The following is a 22,627-nucleotide window of genomic DNA, read 5'->3' as shown; positions in this document are numbered from 1 at the left end:
TTCCAAATTTTTGCAAGAAGTGGTGGGGGTATACGGTAAGAAAAATTATGCAGCTGTGAATGCCTCAGAAAATAGTTGGCAGTGGTTCTCCAATAAATAAATGCCCTTTGACAGAAATCCAAAAGTAATAGAAATTCTGAGAAACTCCCACTGAGAAACTGTTGAGGTTTATAAGGACGGCAGGATATAAGTTAATACTCGAGTCCCAGTTAGGAGTACAACAGAACAGCAGAGCCTGTGAGTGTATCAGAATTCATCTTTGGTAAGTTTGTTTTTTCGGAATTATTTTGAAATGGACAAATGTTTAAGATTGTATTGTAACTTTACAAGTGAAGCATTCCTATTAGCTTAAATTTTTGGACTATCAAATAGTATTATTAAGGCTCAGCATGAGTCACCTCTTCATTAGGACATAGGTAGGCAGCTAACTGAGAAGTTAGATGGCTAAATAAATATTGGGGCACTTATCCAGCTAAATTGTAGCTGGCTAAGTTAGGGGAATAAAACTACCGCCGAAAAATATTGGAAGAAAAAAGAAAACATCATTCATTTTTGCCGCAATGAGAGGGATTTTAACTCTGATCCCGTTTGGAAGCTAAGTATTAAACATTAACCTGTTTCTTGCTTTATCAAAAGTACGATTTTTCATCCCGTGGCAAAATAATTTTTGAAAGGATTATAAACCTAAGAAGAGACAAAAAAACTTTTGAGAGACTCAAAATGATACATTAAATAAAGTAATGTGACCTATCCTAAACGGGTTCTGATTGTTTTACAGATCCCTTCGGTATTGGTCCTACAAAACTTATCCACTTGATGTCTTTGCTATATGACGTGTGATAATTAGATTAATTGAAACCTTATTTTATTGGTGTGTGTGTATAAGTTAGGGGAATTCCAGGGGTGTTATTGGGAGAAGTTGAGGTAGCCGGCTATGTTAAGTGGCTAACTCCGATGCTCAGAGTTAGCTGATTAGCATAGCTTGCTAAGTCTGGTCAAGCCAAAGAGATGTCCTAAAATTAGCTGGCTAAATTTATGATAGCCGGCTATATTCAATAGTTCTGTTGTACTATTGAATATGCTTCTAAAATTAGCCAAATAAGTTTTTCTAGCCGGAGCATGTCTGAATATGGATCTCCCAGTGAATAGTGGCTGAATATTGGGTTTTCATGAATATGTGAAGTTGGATAAGGGGATGTTTGACCACTATGTGTATTTAAAATACTCACAAAGAGGTAGATTATAAGAGCCGCATGCGGGCACGCATGTGTGCGTTTGCCGGCATGCGCACATGGGTGGTTCGATTTCAAAATATTTGTGCTTGTTTTAAAATCAGCTATTCATGCTTACATATACGCACAATTTCATATTGATGCAAACTTGTGTGCACAAATGCCGCTTTGCTCACGTAAGTGGGGGGGATTTTACTAGACACGTGTACCGACGCTAGAACCCATTTTCCCAGTTCATTCCCAGTTAGCCCAGTTAACCAATCAGCCTTCTTACCCCCCTATTACTTTGCCTAGCTTTTACACTGTTAGGTCAGACCCCTAAATCATGCTAAGTAGCCTATATTTTTTTATTTTATGATTTACGCCCCGTCCATAACAGAAGTAAAGTTACAAGGTAGAGGACCCCGGTGCACCTTGCACACATAAATCGGTATGTGCAGAAATGATGCTTTAGCCCCAGCCTGCCCATGCCCCACCCAGATCACGCCCACACCTTTTCCCTTTATCCTGAAAAATGTTTTGTGTTCATAATGGGAGAGATATGCACGTTGTTGCGGCCCTTTTAAAATCCATGCAGTATGCGCATCCGAGATGCACATATCTTCCAAATTTGGCATGCACAAGCCTTTTACAATCGACCAGAAAGCCATTTGAAAGAGCTAAAAAATATTTGGAGCATATAAGAGGCAGAGCAAGCCTTTATGCTTCATTATTAGTTTCTGTCTCTGACAAAGGGTTATTGACCTACCTAGATGCACAGTATTTATTTTTCTCCTCAAGGCATGTATGCTGCCACTGGCATCATGCCTGGAATTCAAGACACCAGCCCTTTGGAGAGGCTACTACAGGCTCTGGTAAGATGGGGAAATAGAAGAAGTGGGAAGAAAGTCAGACACAAGGACATAAGAGTTTCACTAATAAACAAAGGCAAGGAGCACAGAAGAAAGACATTCAATGTAACCAAGAAAGACAAAGATGAGCAACATGACAGATACTATTCAGAAAACATAGAAAAATCATGTCCTTAGTTTCTAGTGCATCTGTAATGACTTTATACACAATTATCTTGTAGGCGTGCTCCTGGGTCCAGGATTAGCTTTGTCCAACCCTCCTGGGGGCCTAAAGCTCCACTGCCATGCCAAAGTACCAATACTTCTTCATCAGAAGGAAATTCTATTGCCATGGATTACAGTTTAGCTGGGCTTATAGCTTGCCCATTGCTTAGTGATTATAGCTATTAGACTATATCTCAGCTAAATCCATGGTTGGCTATCCAACCCCAGCTAGGAAGGATTCCTCCTTTCTAACTCCCATCCCCCATTGCATGCAAATGTGTTCATGCATATTCATTGTGGATATTCTGAAACATGACTAACTTGCAACAAGCAAGGACTGGAATTTCCCACCCCTGGATGAGAAAAATCTAATGAACTTCAATCCCAGACCTGTTTTATGAAAAGTAATTTGGAAACATGAGCTGTCTATAACTTGATTATTAATTCTTCATTAATCATAGGTCCATATTCTTGGATAATGCAAGCTCTTCAACTGTCCACTGTTCTCATGCTGGGGATGTTAATCTTAGCGGAAGCATCCAGTCCTGAAAAAGAAAATACATGTTCTGTGATTGCATGTGGAACTCCTGGAGCCAATGGATTGCCAGGTAGAGATGGTAGAGATGGAAGAGAAGGGCCTAAAGGAGAAATGGGAGATTCAGGTACAGTTGTTTTGTTTTTTTTAATTTCTGAGATTCATGTTTTTAATCTGTAGGTTACTTTCATATATAGGGATAAATGTACCAAACCACACAAATATTACTGCATAATTGAAGGATAATTTTATAACAGCCTGTATAAAGCTAAAGTTCAAGTATAGAAAGTACATGCAGACTTCAGCCTCGATTTGAAAGTGGATATATACTGGGCAACTTATAGTATAAAAGGAAGTACTTCCATTTGAAAAAATGTAATACATGGGGGTACATATTCAAAATCCATTTGGATGGATAATGGGAAAGTCAGGGGGGTAGGGGGTAGGAAGTGGGCATTACGGGGGGGGGGGGGGGGGAAGGGAAACTGAATTAGCCAGTTAAGTTAACCGGCTATCTCTGATATTCAGAGTTAGCTGGTTACCTTAACTGGCTAAGTCTAGACATGCCATAGGCAGGTCTAAAGTTAGCCAGATACCACATATCTGGCTAACTGTGAATGATCTGGGTATGTTCAGTGGTGCGGCTGATTATGTACCCCATACTGTATAAGTTGGATCTATGATTACGTAAGTATAACTAGCAGTGGCAGTAGGCTAAACCTTATTATTCATGCTAGTATTATGAGGTCCTGAATATATTGTGATGGTTGCTACATACCGCAGGAGAGGCTGGATGAAGAAATCAATAGAGGAATGTGTGTAAGAAAGAAAACCCAGGAGGAACCTATAGAATAAGGCCTGTGAAGTCTCTCTCTCCCTATTCTCAGAACTTCCCTCTCCCGGGTCCCCAGGCCTTCTAAGTAAGAAGTTTTCCTTCTAATCTAAAGATACTTTGGCTTTGGAGGCTCCTCCTGGGTTTTCTTTCTTGCCCACATTCCCCTACTGATTTCTTCACCCAGCCTCTCCCATGGTATATGTTAACCATCATAATATGCTACAGTAAAGTATTAAGTGTTAAAGATTCTTAGAGTACTTTTATAAAATGCATTCAGATCGTGCATTCTAAGGAGAAGGATGCTGATATATTAAGTGATTATTAACCATTAGATACATTGTGCTGGTAGTACCACAATCAGAAACACTACCATTCAGTTGTAACTTTGGACCCTTGGGCCAAGGCAGGATTGACACTACTTGCAGGGAGGAGCCCTGCAGGTTCCCACCATTGGTAGGAAGACCCAGATGAGGCAGAGACCCATCAGAACCTTCAGCTATACCAGCCCTCATTCTACCTGGGTTGAGCCTTTGGGTGCCAGGGAGGGCAGAACTTAGGAGGGATCTCTGCCAATGGCAGAAGGGTAGGTCTGTGGTCAGCTAGCAGGCAGCAGTCAGGTGCATGCAAGGTATGGGCAATGGTCAGAGGCAGGCAGTGGTCAGCTGTATCCAGAGTTCAAGTCAAGGTCAAAACCAGAAATCCGTCCAAAGGGAAAGAAGAGGGACAGATAGGCAGGGCAGGCAGACAAAGACAAGCACAGGAGGGCAAAAAGGATGGACTGGAACAGAGACAGAAGACAATCTGAATACAGCTGGACAAGGACTGAAGACAAGGCTGGTATGAAGACTGAAGACAAGGCTGGTATGAAGACTGAAGACGAAGTTGGAATGAAAACTGAAGACAAGGCTGGAATGAAAACAGAATGCTGAGAAGCAACATGCACTACTGGAAGTAGTTGGACCTGTTGCTGAGGCAATGAGGGAAGGTGAGAGCAAGCACTTTATAGAGCTTTGCGTGTGATGTCATCATCCAGTGCTATGGGGCTTTTCCTGTCAATGGCCCTTTAAAAGAGATCTGGTACATGAGCGCCTAAGGAGGAGTATGTCAAATGGGACCAGTGGAGTCTTGGCATGTGAGGTGTTGTTGACATCTTGCCGCATTGGCATGTGGCGCCTTCCATGTGGAGCGCCAGCAGTGTGTCGAGAGCCGGAAGGAAGGACCAAGCCTGGGAGGCTGGACTGCCAAAAATAACACATTCTATGAATATGCAAGTTGTATGTGACACACACATGAAAGCTCTGGAATTTGTTGCCAGAGGATGTGGTTAGTGCAGTTAGTATAGCTGGGTTTAAAAAAGGTTTGGATAAGTTCTTGGAGGGGAAGTCCATTAACGGCTATTAATCAAGTTTACTTAGGGAATAGCCACTGCTATTAATTGCATCAGTAGCTTGGGATCTCCTTAGTGTTTGGGTAAGTGCCAGGTTCTTGTGGACTGGTTTGGCCTCTGTTGGAAACAGGATGCTGGGCTTGATGGACCCTTGGTCTGACCCAGCAAGGCAATTTCTTATGTTCTTATGATTCCTATCACCTGCATCCCTCCACCCTTTTCCAGAAATCTCAGAAAAGCATATACAGCCAAGGCTGGCTACTGGGTGAGTATGTTTCATTTTAACAGGAATTTATGTAGAGATGAACCTCTTTAGCAAGGGGCATAGACAGAAGCCCAGTATGAATGTATGTAGATACTACTAAGATTGCATGCCTCCCAATATTTAGAATATCAGGGTGCTCATTACCATACCAAATACTTATAGTCATTACCATGTCCCACCCTGACAATGTCCTTTTCATAGGGAACATATTTACTGCATGTTTAGGGATATTTGTTTTCAGGTTTTATTTTATTTTGCCTGGGAATTTCCAAGGTAGAACAAAATATGTCAGTGGAAAAATGATTTTGAAATAACACACAGGAGAAAAATCAGTGGAAAAGTCATTTTTGCTCTAACAGAGAAATTCCCAGGCAAATTAAAATAAAAATTGAAAACAAAGGTTCCCTATGCATGTGGCAGCTTGAAACACTTAAGATGTACTACTGTTTAACAAAGATTTAACAGACATGTGTGCAGTTTATATTTTAAAGATAGCGCAGGCTATGGCAGCCAGGAAAGGCTACCCACTTTTGTTGCTTTAGCAAGGAAGCCAGCAGAGAGAAGGTTTAACAAGGCACACACATCCACTCACTTTGTATTCAAGCATACATTTGAGCTTTTAAAAGTCATTTCAGAGGTTTGGATAAATCATGGTGTCTTACAACAGTCACATGACAAATTGGTACAGATAGTGTCTTCTCTAGATATGCGTGAAACTGTACAGGAAAAGTATACAGGTGATGTGCCAAAACTGAAGGAAGTTTTGCAGGTTCACTGAATTGGTTTGTCTGGCTGAAATCTGTCAGAAGTGCTCTGGGTTTCTGATCTTTTCCCAATAACCACAGCAGGTTTGATAGAAATTGTACTGCAACTTTTGTTGAACCTGCATTGAAATGTTGCCAGATTTGCCGATAAAAACAGAAGATCTTCAACTAGCAAATTTGGCAATAAATTAAAAAATCAACTAAACTACAACAAGGTTAAAAAAAGACATCTGGTTTGAAACTGAAAGTGAAAATTTCATACATTTTTTATCTTATTCATAATAAAGTACTGAGGCATCATATTCTATCATATTCCAGCAATACTTAGTAGGGATGGACATTCAGGAGAAATGAAATAGGAAAGGAGATAAAATTTCCTATTTTGTTTCAGGTCATTTTCAAAACTAAATGATATAAATTCAATGAAATATTTTCGGATTTTCATCCTATTTTGAAAATTGGGGGAAAAATAAAAAGTCGCCTGTCAGGCCTAGGCCTAGGCCTGAAGCAGTTAATTGGACTGCCACACATCAAAATGGCACCCTCCATCGAGGAGGATGACCCAGAGTTAATCTACTCTGGCGTGTCCCTAGTAGACAGCGTCATTTGAAGATGGAAGAAAGAAGAAAAAAGACCAAGAAGAAGAGGATATTCAAGGCCTGGACAGACCCTGGGTTAAAGCCTCAGCATTGGGCTTGAGCTTGGGCTGAGGACCAGGCCTCAAGACCTGGCTTCCAGACTGGTTCCCGTTTTTGAGCCAGAGCCTAATCTGAAGTGACGGCGTCGGGACCTGGGCCAGAACCTTGGCCTAGGCCTAGGCTCTGGCATCGGGACCAGGCATCCAAGCCTGGGCCTTATATAGGGCCTAGGCCATGGTCGCAGTGACATACCTAAGCCTATTCCTATGCAAGGCTGAGGCTTTAGCCTGGACCTAAGTCTCATCATCAGATCCCTCCTCACTAGGTAAGTGGGGTCCAGGGAAGATCCTGGCCCTGGCAGTTTTTTGCATGAGAGGGATGGGTGGTGGGGACAGGAAGCCTCAGTAGGCCCCATTTCTGGTTTTTTTTTTTCCTTTTTCCTTTTTTTTAACCGAATAAATGAATATTGAAGAAAACAAAATTAATTGGTAAACCCCAAAAACAAATAAAAAAAATGTTTACTTCTTCCCACCCTAGCTTAGGCATCACATTCCAGTTTTAAGCCAGATCCCAATTGTCCTCCTGCTGGATTCTGGAAATGTACACAATTTCAATATCTTAATATGGAGCAAAACAATTTATTTCCCAAAGAACACCACATCCATTGAGAATTGGGCATCTGCCATCTCTCACTTCTTTAACAAACAGGCCATAAAGCCAACACCTATCAGTATATACCATAAGATTACCTAAGGCCAGCAATATTTTTTTCCATCTCTCTACTTCCAATGACTCCTCTACTTTTCCTCTTCCCAATACTTATGTTTCCCAACCTTATTCTCACTGGAAAGTGGAAACCATTGTAAGTCTCAAGTTCACTGCCTACATTTTCCACCTCCCAAGCTATTCTGTCTTCTGCCTTATCTAATGATCTTGAGTTTCTAAATATTTCAACTCTCATTCAGTCCACCTCCCTCCCTCATCACTGTCATCACATCTCTGATTTTTTCTGTATTTTCTTCTTCTTCCTCCTCCTCCTTTCAGCTGGAGACATCAATCCCAAGCCTGGTCCTCCAATATCACCCCATTTGAGTTTTTCAGCCCATCACCTCACCAACCATATCCTTATCCCCCTCATTCTTGCCTAATCTCTCCCTTTCTCATGTTCCATGTGGAATGCTTGCTGTATTTCTAGAAAGCTTGCCTACATTCATAATCTCTTTATCGCTCATTCCCTTCATCTTCCTGCTTTGACTGATACTTCACTTCCTCCTAAGCATACTATTTCTCCCATACGTCAAGTTCAGTAGGCTATGGCAGTGGAGCTGACTGCTACTTTCCTCCCTCCTCCTCCTACAGGTTTCTACCCCTTCTTCATCCTCAAGTCTGCTCCTTTTTTCATTTGAGGCATCCATCTTTTCACCCAACTTTCTCTCCAGGTAGATGTCATTTATCATCCTTCTGATTGTCCTCCTTCTCCTTCCTTTCTGACCTGGAGTTCTGGATTTTCTTCTTCCTGCAATCAACTTCCCTGCAAAGTGTAGTAATGAGCAGCATGGCAGCAAGGCAGAGCAGCAGCAAAACCACCAAACTGTGGTGTCAGGAAAATGGCAGGAAGGAAGAGTGGTAGCAAGACCCCAAGGTTTAGAATAAGGGTTATAGTAGCAGGACAGCATAGCAGAAAGACAACTAAGATGGTACCTCAGGATATGGCAGAAAGGCAGAATGGAACAAGGCCTCCAAGGGTAGCATAAGGAGTATAGCAGCAAGGAAAAGTGGAAGTTGCAGCATCAGAGTCATGGATGGCAGAAAGATTCCTAAGGTATAAATAAGGAGCAGGACAGCAAAGCAGAGTTGCAACAAGACCTCCAAAGTGTACTGTGAAGCGATGAGCAGAAAGGCAGAGTAGTATCAAGACCCCCAAGAAGCAGCATAAGAGGTATTGTAGCAAGGGGGAATGGCAGTAAGACGTACAAGGTATAGCACGTCTTAAGCAGAACAGCAAGGGGGATTTGCAGCAAAATCCCCAGTGTTGTGTAAGGAACAGGATGGCAAGACAGAGTGGCAGAAAATACCCCAAAGTATTGCATAAGGTGTATAGAGGTAAGACAGAGTGGCAGCAATAACCCCAAAATGAAGATTCTGGGGAATGAGAGTAATGATGAGTGGTAGCAAGATCACAAAGAATCTTGGACATGGCAATAGGATGTTTTCAAGCACAGCATTAGGGGCATAGCAGCAAGGCTGAGTAGTAGCAAGATCCCCAAGATGGTACATCAAGGATGTGGCAGCAAGACTACCAGGTTTTAGCATAAGGAGGATAGTATCAAGACACAGTAGCTGCAAGACTCCTGAGGTGAAGAATCTGGGGTATGATGTAAGAATGAGTGTCAGTAAGACCCCCAAAGGTGTGGAAGCTGGATATGGCAGTAAGGATGAGTGGAAGCAAGACCCCCAAGGCATAGCAAAGTGGCAGAGTGGCAGCATCCCCAAGGTGTAGCATCAGGGGCATAGATGGCAGCAAGATATACCGGCTGCAAGACCCCTATGGTGAAGAGTCTGGGGCATGGTAGTAGGAAACCTGAAAGGTATAGAGGCTGTGATATGGCAGTACAGCTTAATGGCAGATGGTACATCAGTAGTATAGCAATAAGGCAGAATGGCAGCAAGAAACCCAAAGCAGTATATCAGGACTGTGTGAGCAATACTCCCAAGGGACCCTGGGATATGGCAGTAAGGCAGAGAGGCAGCAAAACCCCCATTGTATAGCATAAGGAGTACAGCAGAAAGACAGAGTGGCAGCAAGGCTAAGTGATTACAAAACTTACAAGGCAGTACATCAGGAGCATGACTGCAAGACAGTGTGGCAGTAAGACCCAAGATTTTAGCATCGGAAGCAGGATAGCTTCATTTGATTATTTCTCCATCCTGTCCATGTGTCTATTTCTAGTGCCTCAACTCCATTCTGGCTACTGCTTCACTCTTGGTTTCTATAATTATCAGTGTCAAATCAGCACTTTTCAATGGGCTATAGATTTGAATGAGAAATGAATGAAAGCAACATGTTTGATTTTTAATTATTATTTGTGGGCTCCTTTCATTCATTTCTGTGATTCACAAATGAACCAAAAATGATTTAATTTGTTGCATTTTACCCATTTGTTTCAAATGAATGCTCATCCCTAGAATTTACTAGGGATGTGCATCATTTTTTTATGACAGATTGGGCAACAGGTCGGGCGACCCATGGAAAACTTCATTTTCCAACGAGTCCTTTTTTCTTTCTCTGCAATTTTCACCGAAAAAAGAAGAATTCCACCCCAAACCTTCAAATTTAGTTAATTACAACCCCCCACCCTCCTGACCCCCCCAAAAAATTTGCCTAAAGTCCCTGGTGGTCCAGCGGGGGTCCCGGGAGCGATCTCCTGCTCTCGGGCTGTCGGCTGCCAGTAAACAAAATGGTGCCGGTGGCTTTTGCCCTTACCATGTGATAGGGGCTACGGTGCCATTGGTCGGCCCCTGTCACATGGAAGGAGCAATGGATGGCCTGCGCCATTTCTAAGATGACTTGATAATGTAGCAAAATAGTGTTGGAATGGACATTTGGATTTTTTAGCTAACAAATGATGTGCCCTTGTATATGTTTCAACTTTTTATTCAGATACTTTACATTAGAAACTTGACCGAATATGTACCAACATCAATTTGATTTTTTTAAAATCATGGTTTAATGCTATTATCCGCATACTCCATGATATTCTGGAATATGTTATAACATATCAGTTATCGAAAAATAATTAATTTAAAATCTGACAATATAGCTATAAATAGAAATATGGAATTATGTGCTCCCTCCTGAAAATTAAATAGTTATTTCATTGTTTCACTTTGCTATCTTTAGGACTGCAAGGATTAAGAGGTCTACAGGGTCCTCCAGGAAAGGCAGGCCCAGTGGGTCTGAAAGGAGATAAAGGTCCACTGGGCCCTAAAGGAGAGAAAGGAAGCAGTGGAGATGCTGGTAAGTAGGATATTTCCATTAGAATGAAGAATCTGAGTAGTAGGCTGATGCAAGGGAAATGTGCTGAATAGTTTTCTTCCCCTGTAGGACTTCAAATCCCATAACTGTACAAAATGAACTGTGTAGCCAGGTAATTATGCACTTTCAAACTTTAAATCAGTCCTGGACCAGTGGTTTTGAAATGTGGGGTTGTTCTCTAATACCCAGCCCTGGAAGACCACTGAACATGATGAGCAAAAGACAATTCTAAGTAAAAAAAAAAAAAAAGGAATTTATTAAGTTTTGTCCTTGCATTTTGAGTTAGTTTAAACAACCTTTGCATACTGCAAGTATGCTAATATACTGTATGTAAGACATTTCTACTGTTCTTAATGTATCTCATATTTGTATAGTCAAGATCCCCAATCTTTCATGATTACACAGCCATGGTCAGGGACACAAAATCCAACCCTTGCTGAGGAATTGTCCAGCTTCCATGTTTTTTTGTGGATAATCAGTGACTGGGTTGAAGTGGAAGCAAACATTGTGGTGGCAATAGCAATGTTGCATCAGTTCCCTCCCCCCCCCCCCCAAGCCCCCACTACCATCCTTCACTCACACTCTCATCCTGGCATGGGACTTAGGAAGAAGAAATGGCACCTCAGCCCACAACCACCATGTCTGCTGCCAGGGCTATAGCAGTAAGGAAGGGGGGGGGGGGGCAGCATCCCCCAAGGTATAGCATCAGGGGCAGAGATGGCTGATAGAGTGGCAGCAAGACTCTCAAGTTGTAGAATCAGGAGCCGTGTACCAAGGCATAGTGACAGCAAGACCACAAAGGACTCGGGCACAAGGCAGAGTGGTAGTAAGATCCAAGGTATAGCTTAAGGGAAAGAGTAGCAAGACAGTGTGACAGAAAAACCTCCATGGTATAGAGTTAAGGGTATGACAATAAGGCTGAGTGGTAGCAAGACCCCCCTAGGTGTAACATACGGGATAAAGTAGCAAGGCAGATTGGCAGCGAAACCAGCAAAGTGCAGTGTTGAGGATCATAGTAGCAAAGCAGAGCAGCTGCAAGACCATTGACGTGTAGCATAAGAGTACAGAAGCAAGGAAGAGTGATAACATCCACCAAGATGTAGCATCAGGGGCATGGATAGCATCAAGAAAGAATAGCAGCGAGACTCCCAAGGTTTAGTGTCAAGAGCAAGGCAGCAAGGAAAGTAGTATTAAGGCCCCAAGGTATAGCTTAAGGGGTATAGTAGCAAGACCACTTGGCAGCAAGAATGGCAAGGTATAGAGTCCGGGGTATGGCAGCAAATCAGAATGGCAGCAAAACCTCCAAAGTCTAGCATAAGTTTTAGAGTAGCAAGGAATAGTGGAAGCAACCCCCAAGTTGTAGCATCAGGGTAAGGGATGGCAGCAAGGCAAAGTGGCAGTAAGACTCCTAAGGTGTAGCATTAGGAGGAAGGCAGAGTGGCAACAAGACTTCCAATGGGTACAGTGAGGAGCTGGACAGAAAGGCAGAGTGGTAGCAAGATCCCCAAGATATGGCATAAGTGATAGAATCGCATGACAAATTGGCAGCAATACCCACAAGGTGTAGAGTGAGGAGCATGGCAGCAAGGCAGAGCAGCAGCAGACCAAGTTGTAGTACAAGGGGTACAGCAGCAAGGAAGAGTGACCGCATCCCCCAAGGTGCAGCATCAGGGCATGGATGGTAACAAGGCAGAGTGGCAGCAAGACCCCCAAGGTGAAATGTCAGGATCAGGGCAGCAAGGAAGAGTGGTAGCAATACCCCAAGATATAGAATAAGGGGTATAGTAGCAAAACAGCATAGCAGAAAGACCAGCATGATGTAGAGTCTGGGCTATGGCATAGCATCTGAGCGGCAGCAAGAGCCTAGAGGTATAGAGACTGGGATATGGCAGTAGGGACGAGTGGAAGCAAGACCTGCAGGTATAGCATAAGGAGTATAGCAGAAAGTGAAGAGTGTCAGAAAGATCCCCAACGTGTGGCATAATGGTACAGCAGCAAGGAAGTATGACAGTAAGACCCCCAAGGAGCAGCATAAGGGGTATAGCAACAAGGCAGAGCGGCAGCATCCCCAACATGTAGCATCAGGGGCATCAATGGTAGCAAGGCAGAGTGGCAGCAAGACCCCCAAGGTGTAGTGACAGGAAGAGAGCAGCAAGGAAGAGTGGAAGCAAGAACCCAAGATATAAGTGGTATGGAAGCAAGACCGCTTGGCAGCAAGCCCGGGGTATGGCATAACAGCTAAATAGCAGGAAGATACCTAAGGTGGTACATCAGCAGTATGGCAGCAAAGTAGAATGGCAGCAAGATTCCCATCACAGTACATCAGGGATATGGCAACAATGCTCTCAAGATGTGCCATAAGGGGTACGGCAGAAAGACAGAGTGGCAGCAAGACCACTAAGTTGTATGGCAGCAAGGCTGATTGATAAGTTCTATAAGTCCTATCAGGATAAATGATGGCAAGGCAATGTGGCAGCAAGACCCCAAACTGGAGCAGCTGGAGCAAGGCAGGTTCACATTCATTGGTTCTTCATCTTGTCTGCTTGGCTAATTCTCCTGCAAAGGCTCCATCCTGGCTACTATTTCACTCAGGAATTTCTTGGTTGCTATAATTACCAGTGTCACTTCAGCACTTTTCAATGGTCCATAGACTTGAATGGGAAAAAAAATGAATGAAAAGAACATGTGTTTTAAAATTTATGGGCACCTTCCATTCATGTTTGTGGTTCAAAAATGATTTAGATTGTTGCATTTTACCCATTTATTTCAAATTAATGCACATCTCTAGTATTTACTAATCAGTTTATGTTGTTTCAGTCCTAATAGCACAGCAAAATGGACAGCAGGACACAATCAATGGTTGGTGGGAAGCATGGCCTGGAGCTGCCCAGCTCCTACAGATACAGAGAGATGGAGATACATGGGCGGTGAATGGGCTCAGATACTGAGGGAATCAGTTTCCTATGAATGCACAATAAGAGACAGATTCTGAGGCACTTTTTTCAGAACTATAGTAATCTGCGGGGAGGAGGTTTATGGTGGTTGTCTACCTTTCTCAGTGACTTGATATGTAGCAATACACTGTTGGAATGGAAATTTGGATTTTTTTTCTTTAACAAATGACGTGCCATTGTTTATGTTTCAACTCTTTCTTCAGTTACCTTACATTGGAAACTTGACCAAATATGTACCAACACCAGTCTGATTTTTTTTTTTACCATGGTTTAATGCAATATCAGCATACACCATGATCATCTGGAATGTGTTATAAAATGTGGTTACTATAAAATAATTAATTTAAAGTGTGACAATACAGCTATATACAGAAATATGGAATTATGTGGGTCAGCTCCCCCTGAAAATTAAATAGTTATTTCATTGTTTCATTTTGCCATCTTTAGGACTGCAAGGATTAAAAGGTCTACAGGGTCCTCCAGGACAGGCAGGTCCAGTGGGTCTAAAAGGAGATAAAGGTCCACTGGGCCCTAAAGGAGAGAAAGGAAGCAGTGAAGATGCTGGTAAGTAGGATATTTCCATCAGAATGAAGAAGCTGAGTAGAAGGCTGATGAAAGGGAAATGTGCTGAATAGTTTTCTTCCCCTGTAGGACTTCAAATCCCATAACTGTACAAAATGAACTGTATAGCCAGGTAACTATGCACTTTCACATTTTAAATCAGTCTTAATGTTTCTCTTACATTCATTTCATAATGGACCAGTACTTTCCAAATGTGGGGCTGTGATCCTATACCCAGCCCTGGAAGATCGCTGAACATGATAAGAAAAGACTATTCTAGTAAAACATAATATGGAATTTATTAATAAATGGCGCCCTTACATTTTGAGTTAGTTTAAACAACCTTTTTATAAATCAAGTTCTGCATATGGTAATTATACTAATACACTATATGGCAGACATTTGTTTTGTTTTTAATCTATCTCAAATATGTATAGTTAGGATATCCAATCTTTTGTGATTACACGGCCATAGTCAGGGATACAAAATCCAACCCTTGCTGAGGAATTGTCCAGTCTCCATTGTGGTGGTAAGAACAATGTTGCATCTCTTCTCCCCCAGCAGCCTCTACGATCCCTCCCTCACTCCCTCATTCCGGCATGGGGCTAGGAGGAAGACAGCAGCAACATGGCACCTCAGTCCACAACCTCCACATCTGCTGCCGGGATCTAGTGTTGTTTTCAACCATGCATGTATTCCATGCAGTTCAAACTACCATACAGCTCTGAGCAGCATAGATGGTGGAGGAGATGGTGACCAGAAGCAGTGACATGTCATTGTGCTCCTCCTAGCCCCAAACTAGGATGCATGGATTAGTGAGGAGAGAGTAAAAGGACTGGAGAGTTGCTGGGGGAAAGTGAAGGGATGAGATGGAGTGTGTGAAGAAAGTGAGGGAATTGACGAAGAGTGAGGGGGTTGGAGGGGTATGGAAAGAATGACTGAGAAGACTACAGGGAAAGAGATTAGAATGTGTATGGGATGAGGGAGTTGGAATGTTTGTGCAAGTAATGAAGGGGATCAGAGGGGTGTAGAATAAAATGGAGAGAGTTGGTGAGTTGCAAGTAAGTAAGGCTGTTTGGGTGCAAGTTGAGTGATGGAATTGGAGATTGAGTGAGGGGATTGGGTTGCAGGAAGTAAGTGAGTGAGAGACATTGGGAGAGGTATATAAGAGTGCATCCTCCCTCCCTTCTTTTCTTTCCTGGTCATGGATCTACCCTTCTCTGATTCAGGTTCCCCTCTTAATCCCCAAGTCATTCACCTTTCATCTTTTAGTGATCTTTCCTTCCTCCCTCTCCTCCCCTCCCTCTGTATCTCAATTCCCCTCCATCCCCTCCATCCCCTCCTTCTATTCTGCTTCCCCTCCTTCCTGAGATTCCTTCTCCCTCTCAGTCTTCAAGATCCCCCTTTTCATCACCACTCCCCAAATCCCTTCTCTACCCCCAATCTCTATTCCTTTCCTATCTTCCCAGCATCAATCATTAAGCTCCCTTCCCCCCAAAAAAAAGCCCAAATATCCAGGCACACAAGAACTGTCTGAAACAACTTTATTTTTATAAAGTAAAATACAAATTTACATCATCTAATATGCAAATATATGCACATACATGAAAATACATCACATAATTGCCACATAATTTGAGAAGTTTTGAGCAGAATTTTCAAATTCTTCCCACAGAATCTTACCTTAAGCTGCCATAGGAAACTGAGGGCCATGTGCATAGTAAACATTAATATTGTACAAAAGTAGATTCTACTGTAAAACAACAATCACATCTCTTTTCAGCATCTAATCTTCAGCAACAAGTAAATGATGTGAAGCAACAACTGAAGACTCTGCAAGACAGCTTTAACAAATACAAGAAAGGTAAGATTGCCTCTATTTAACTTCCAGAGAGGTAATGCAGAGATGAGAATGGTAATATTAAGATTTAGTATTTTCTTGATCAAGAGCAGCTCTGCATTTCTGACTCATTGTGCAGGTGGTCTTGGCAAAGAGATAGCAGACAATGAGAAGGAGCTAGAGAGTCTTCATGCTTAGGGAAGGTCACAGGATTCTAAAAGTCCTAGGTGTTCTGTGTTGACTTGAATCTAAATTTTAAGTTGGTGATTCATTAATAGTGTTGTTGATATTGTTCCATCTGTACATACTCATCATGTTAAAATGAAAAAATGTTTAAAACCAATGCCAAAATATTTGTGGTACATTAGACTAGGTCTTAATCCTTGGACTGCGCTATCATATTCTCTTTTAATTTGCATATAGTTTAAAAACATAATTTAAATATTCTCCAGATAATACCTTGATATTGTTGTGTGAGATTTTACAGCGAAATCTGTTGGCATGGAAAATGTACAAACTCAGGAGTCTATTTATCGAGCAAGGAAGACAATACAAACATACCAGCATGGTCTGATATACAAACAATCAGTAACATACATATCCATTTACCATATTTCAGAAGCAAAAATCATTCACCTCTGACCCTCCTCCTCAGTATTTACTACTAGTCCCTGATGGTCCAGTGGAGCCTAGAGTGCCCCCTAGGGCTCAGGTTCCAGTATCATCATTTAAAAAATGACCCAGTCAGCCTGCATACATGTTTGCCCCATCACAATGGAAATTTTAAAATGGTAAATGATCATCAGAACGGCGCAAAAATGTGATCTAGAGATTCAACAAGAAATGTGATCTAGAGATTCAACAAGAAATTAGCACTATTAAAGAAACTTTAGCCTCAACAGAAGATGCTACTGTATATCAAGATCAATTGACAACAATACAAGAACAAAGTGAAAAATTGCGAGGTGAAATTAAAAAAATGAAGATACAGAAATTAAATTGTGATGAACGCGATTACACCAAGGGATACGTTTACCCCTGGATGGTTGAAGAAAAAGACAAAAACAAAATGGAGGCACGAAGAGTTACCTTCGATACCAACAGTGACGATTCTTCTGGGGATGAAATCCTGTCACAATATCAATCTAGACGAAGATATAACAACTCTTCCGGTGATGAATCAGAATCTAGACCGAGAAATGATCTAACATCACAAAATCAAGACCAGCGTTTTTTACCATCTCGAGGGCAGTCAGGACGCCGTCCATATCGAGGCAGAGGCAGATCTTGGAGAGACGAAACAACGTCCAACCCCAGACAAACTCGATCACAGAGCAACAGGAATGCCTAGTATTAAATCTTTCAAAAAATATTCTGTCTACAGCACAAATGAATGCTCTGAATAAAGGTCTTACCTTTGTGCCGACCCCTAAACCCAAACTTTTTGATTTAGAAGTTGCTTTACATAAATTTGTGAGAAAAGTATACATCAAACATTTTTTTGTCGATCAACCTGAGACTATTGATATTTCCATTCTAAAAAATCCCTCTGTTTGGAGTCCATCAGGTCCACCGGACCCTATAATTGTTTCCTTTCATCAACTTGTGTTAAAACAATTACGTCAGCAATTTACTGACAATAATCAGTTCTGTAATTTAACATCAGAAGAATTCCAAGCTATCCAGGAGTTAAGAGAGAATACAGAATTAATTATAAAACCAGCTGATAAGGGAGGGAAAATTGTTTTAATGGATAGAATCCAATATTCAAACGAAGCAGAGCGTCAATTATCCAATAGGACATTTTATCTTCCTTTACAAGAAGATCCCACGACAACATTATTGAAAGAAATTGAAACACTTGTCCAGAAAGGCGAAGAAGCCGGTTTTTTAACATCAAGAGAAAAAAAATTTTGATTAAAAAAACATCCGATGGTTCCCATTTTTTATCTTTTACCAAAGAAGAACAAAGATATTAATAATCCACCGGGAAGGCCCATTGTGTCCAGCAGAAATTCTCTACTGGAACCACTATCAAAATTTTTTGATGCATTTCTAGCTCCTTTTGTTCCTGAATTACCCTCTTTTATTAGAGACTCCAAACAAATGATTGTTTTTTTGGAAAACATCCATTGTGATACCAGTGATTTACATTTAGTTACCTTAGATGTCGAGTCCCTATATACATCCATTCCTCAAAATGAAATGATGGAGATTGCTATGTTCTACTTCGAATCTAGAATTCGTCCACAACGGATACCATCAGATTTTTTGGAATCCTTATTACACATTGCACTCACAAAAAATTATTTTGCGTATGAAAAAAATTTTTTCAACAAATTTGTGGCACCGCAATGGGTGCCACGATGGCCCCTGATCTCGCCAATCTGAATATGGGTATTTTTGAGGAGAAGTGGATAAATGATAAACAACCTTTTTTTCAGAACATTTTTATATGGAAAAGATATATAGATGACATTCTGATCTTATGGCGAGGGACCCAAGAAACATTTCAAAAATTTTTGATTTGGCTTAATTTATGTAATACTAGTCTTCATTTCACAGCTTCTTTTCAAACAGAGGTTATTACTTTTCTGGACATTACTATAACAATGGGTTTTGCAACTTCAGTCTATCGCAAACCGACAAGTAGTAACACCTTTCTACATTTCAGTAGTGCCCATCCCCGGAATTTAAAATAAAATTTACCTACTGGACAATTGTTTAGAATCCGACGCCTCTGTTCCTCTCTAAATGACTTTAAAGCTCAAGCTAAGATTCTGAACAATCGCTTTGTGAAGAGAGGATACCCTAAAAAGTGTCTAAGACAAGCTTTTCTCCGAGCTAAATACACTAATAGAGATTGGCTATTTTTACCAAGAGAACAAACAATTGAAAATCTTGTCACATGTGTGGTCCCCTTTTCTCCGATGGCATCAGTATTCAAACAATTGGTACATCAGCATTGGCATTTATTACAAGTGCATAGAGAATTTGAAACAAGACCAAGATTTACATACACACGAGGTTCAAATTTAAAAGACCAACTTGTTCACCCTGACTCGACAATAGTTACATCTAATCAAGGATCAGGCTCACATACAGCATGTAAAACTTGTTCTGTATGCATGAATATGTTGGAGACAACCTGTATTCAATTTGAAAATCTCTCCATTACAGTTCGTTTAAAACAACATACCACATGCAAATCTGCAGGTGTTATATATTTCATTCAATGTCCATGCAAGTTGATATATGTGGGAAAGACGATATGACAACTCCGGACCAGGATTATCAAGCATAGATCTAGTTTAACTACACAATGTCTGAACGCACCAATTGTATCTCATTGTCTTGATAATGGACACAGTTTTGATGAATTACAAGTTTGTGTACTTGAACAGATACTGCCCCACTGGCGTGGGGGTGATTTAAATCAGAAACTTTTGCGATCCGAGCAGAGATGGATACACTTTTTAGATACCATCCACCCTAAAGGATTGAATGCAGAAGCAGAATTAAATGTCTTTTTATGACAGCAAAAAGTTTTCTTTGCAACAGCAAACTTGATACCTACGTCATACTTTGTGTTGACGTACGAGGTCCGGATTGGATACAACCTGGTTAAAAGCCCACGTCTGCTTTAAAGATGGTCTCTGTTCCTCCTGATTAGAGATACTTTGAGACGGTTCCCGTCCTGCTATGAGGTTCGCATGTTTGCCAATCCCAGATAAATATTGTTCTATATACAAAGTTTAACAAAAAAAATTTTCTTTAAACATAGGAGTATATTTAACAGAGAACATGAAATTTAAATGAATATTGTGACTGTACATCGAGCTCCTGATGAAGCAGCGGTTGCTGCGAAACTTCGGCCGTAGGTTGAGCTTTTTTTACATCATTTTAGAAAAAAAGACCATCATAAATCATCAGTTAAAAATCGTAAAAAATTGAAAACAAAAGAAAAAAGTGAAAATACTGACTGCCGCAGATGATTAGAGGTCCGGGCGGTTCTCCTTTGAATACACAGAGATCACGCTGTCAGGCTTGATGATGCGGCCAAATATCTAAATGAAAAATTATTTTGGGAAGTGGCATTGCAATAGGAGATTTATTGAATATAACATTTCCTTTTTTTGAGATAAATTTTAAAATGGTGACATTGGACGTGGAGCCCTAGGGATTGCTCAAGGCTCCACTAGAGCACTGGGGATTAATAGTGATTACTGAAAGGAGGGGGTCAGGGAGACTAAAGAAGCATTCGGTAGGCCAGGGGGTGGGGATGACTTTTACTACTTAAGGGGACTGGTGGAGTTTGGCCATGGGGGAATAGACAGTGGACTTGAACCTTTCTTTCTTTCTTTCTTTTTTTTTTTTTACTTTTCAACTTTGGCTGCTTCAAGGGGCAGCAGCAGGAGGTCTCAATAGATTCCCAGAGGATGCTTCCAGTGGGACCAGTATGTGGGCCACTCAGGCTCTTTAAATGATGGCAGCCCCAAACTGCGGGGCCACCTTCAGATAGGACACTTTACTGCGGTTGGTAATGTACATGTGATGAGGCAAAAGTGTGCAATGCTGACTGGTGCCAATTTTTAAATGGTGATGCTGGGCCCCAAGCCTTAGGGGTTGCTCTACACCCCACTGGATCACTGGGGACTAGTAGTAAGTATTGAAGCGGGGGATTGGGTGAATAAAGAGAGATGCAGTGGGCCAGGGGTAACATTTTCTACACAAAGGGAGCAGGATTTGGAAAATGGGGGAGGACCAGGATGGGAATTCGAAGGTTATTGTTTACCTTTTCAACTTTGGCTGCCTCAGGGTGTGGCAGCAGGGGAATGGGATGGGGTCTCAATAGATCACAAGGGGTTTTTACTTTACTGGGGCTGGAAGCAGTATGCTGTCTACTCGGGCCTTTTAAGAAAGTTCTCAGGAGCTTCAGGACATGCGTTAGCATCCCTGTGCTGCCAGGGAAAGTTGGCTATACCTCTTGAGTTGTGGTTAACTTTGCTTAAAATAACAAAGATTGCGGATTTAATGGCAAGCCACCTTATTTGGAGCTGAACTCAATGCATTTGTATGCAAATCAATTCATTTTAATACACATGTTGCGCCAGCTTTGTTGGGAGAAAATAAAGCATGGTAATTGAATACTGCATGTTATTTGTGTATTAAGGCATTTATCATGTGGTAAATGCAATTGACTTCATGGTAAATCCCTAACACAGTTTAGTAAATGACCCTTCAGATTGTAAATCCTCTGGAGCCAGAGAAATACCTACAGTACCTGTATGTAGTCCACTTTGAAGTAACTGGCCAGTCAAGAAAAGCAGAATAGAAATCAAAAAATTTACCAAAACCATTTTGGTGGGAAATACAGAGAGTGCTTATCTGAGCAGAATCCAATTGAGGATGTACTGTACAACTGTGTTTAACCATTGTCACCTGAGCTGAAATTATAATTTGAATCTCTTTTCTGCATCCTAGCATTGGTTTTCCATATAGGCAAAGAAGTTGGTAGAAAATTCTTTGTGACTGATGGCTTCGAATATAATTATGAGACCGCAGCAAAGAAATGTTCAGGTGCCGGAGGCCTGCTTGCCTCTCCAAAGAATGCCGAAGAGAACCTTGCCCTGCAAGAAATTGTACAGCTGCATAACAAAGTAGCCTTCCTTGGGATAAACGATCGACAAACAGAAGGCACGTTTAGGTATCCAACTGGTGAATTAATTACATATTCCAACTGGAAAGAAAATGAACCAAATAATAATAAAGAAGCTGAGGACTGCTCAGAAGTAATTTCCTCTGGAAAATGGAATGACATATCATGTACAGACAAAAAGTTAGTTATTTGTGAATTATAAATTGGTGGCGTTTTATTTAAAATATATTTGCTTTAGTGTAAAATAAGCACTTTTTTATTAGGGATGTTCAGTCATTTGATTCCTGTTTCATTTAGTACACACAAAATGTTTGTGCCCATTAAACTGAATATGTGCGTACACAACTAAACATGTATATATGCAATCAAATATGTGCATACAAAATGAATGTGTACACATTAAATTGACTTTTTATACATTGAATTGGTTTTTATGTGCACTGAGACAAAATAACATAAAAGAAAATGAAAAGTAAAACAAAACAAGAAAAAAATAAAACACCCCTCCTTTTCACCATCAATAGCTATGGAAAATTATAGATACTACAACCTCAATAATAACACAAAGTAACTTGAGCCAGCTGCAGTTCATGCTGCAGTGAAAGCCACTGTGTAAAACTGATTTGCAGCTGCTAATTTATATATTTAGAATGTCCTGGGAAAAACAAAAAATCAATGCATTAGAACTGAATTTACAGCTAGGCGATTACAGAAGAAAACATTGAATAGTAATTGAAGAAGATACTAATAACTTCAGTGCTATAGATTAATAGAGAGTAACTTACAAACAGTGCATTGAAGTATAAAGTCTGCATATGCTGTTTACCTGCACAATTTATGTCAGTTTTCAGAAGGAAAACACTTTC

General features: G+C 41.0%; 1 protein-coding gene across 4 annotated transcripts; it reads left to right on the top strand.

The window, feature by feature from the left end:
• The first annotated feature begins 121 nt into the window (after positions 1-121).
• Positions 122-22,337, top strand: LOC115095565 (pulmonary surfactant-associated protein D-like). 4 transcript variants are annotated; one of them, XR_003857817.1, is made up of 8 exons: positions 122-262; positions 2,749-2,949; positions 10,613-10,729; positions 14,149-14,265; positions 16,046-16,126; positions 19,887-19,979; positions 20,506-20,764; positions 21,587-21,725. XR_003857817.1 is itself a non-coding variant. In XM_029609465.1 (6 exons), exons 2-6 carry the CDS (start codon positions 2,766-2,768, stop codon positions 21,961-21,963), a joined length of 876 nt encoding a protein of 291 aa, XP_029465325.1. In that variant the 5' UTR covers positions 122-262; positions 2,749-2,765; the 3' UTR covers positions 21,964-22,337. The 4 variants fall into 4 exon arrangements, 2 of the variants coding, with proteins under 2 accessions (XP_029465325.1, XP_029465326.1); XR_003857816.1 differs by lacking the exon at positions 19,887-19,979; XM_029609465.1 differs by lacking the exons at positions 19,887-19,979; positions 20,506-20,764 and having other exon boundaries at positions 21,587-22,337.
• The last annotated feature ends 290 nt before the right edge of the window (positions 22,338-22,627 follow it).

Source organism: Rhinatrema bivittatum, chromosome 7, assembly GCF_901001135.1.
Source record: "Rhinatrema bivittatum chromosome 7, aRhiBiv1.1, whole genome shotgun sequence".
NCBI lineage: Eukaryota > Metazoa > Chordata > Amphibia > Gymnophiona > Rhinatrematidae > Rhinatrema > Rhinatrema bivittatum.
This window is presented reverse-complemented; position numbering and strand designations above follow the sequence as displayed.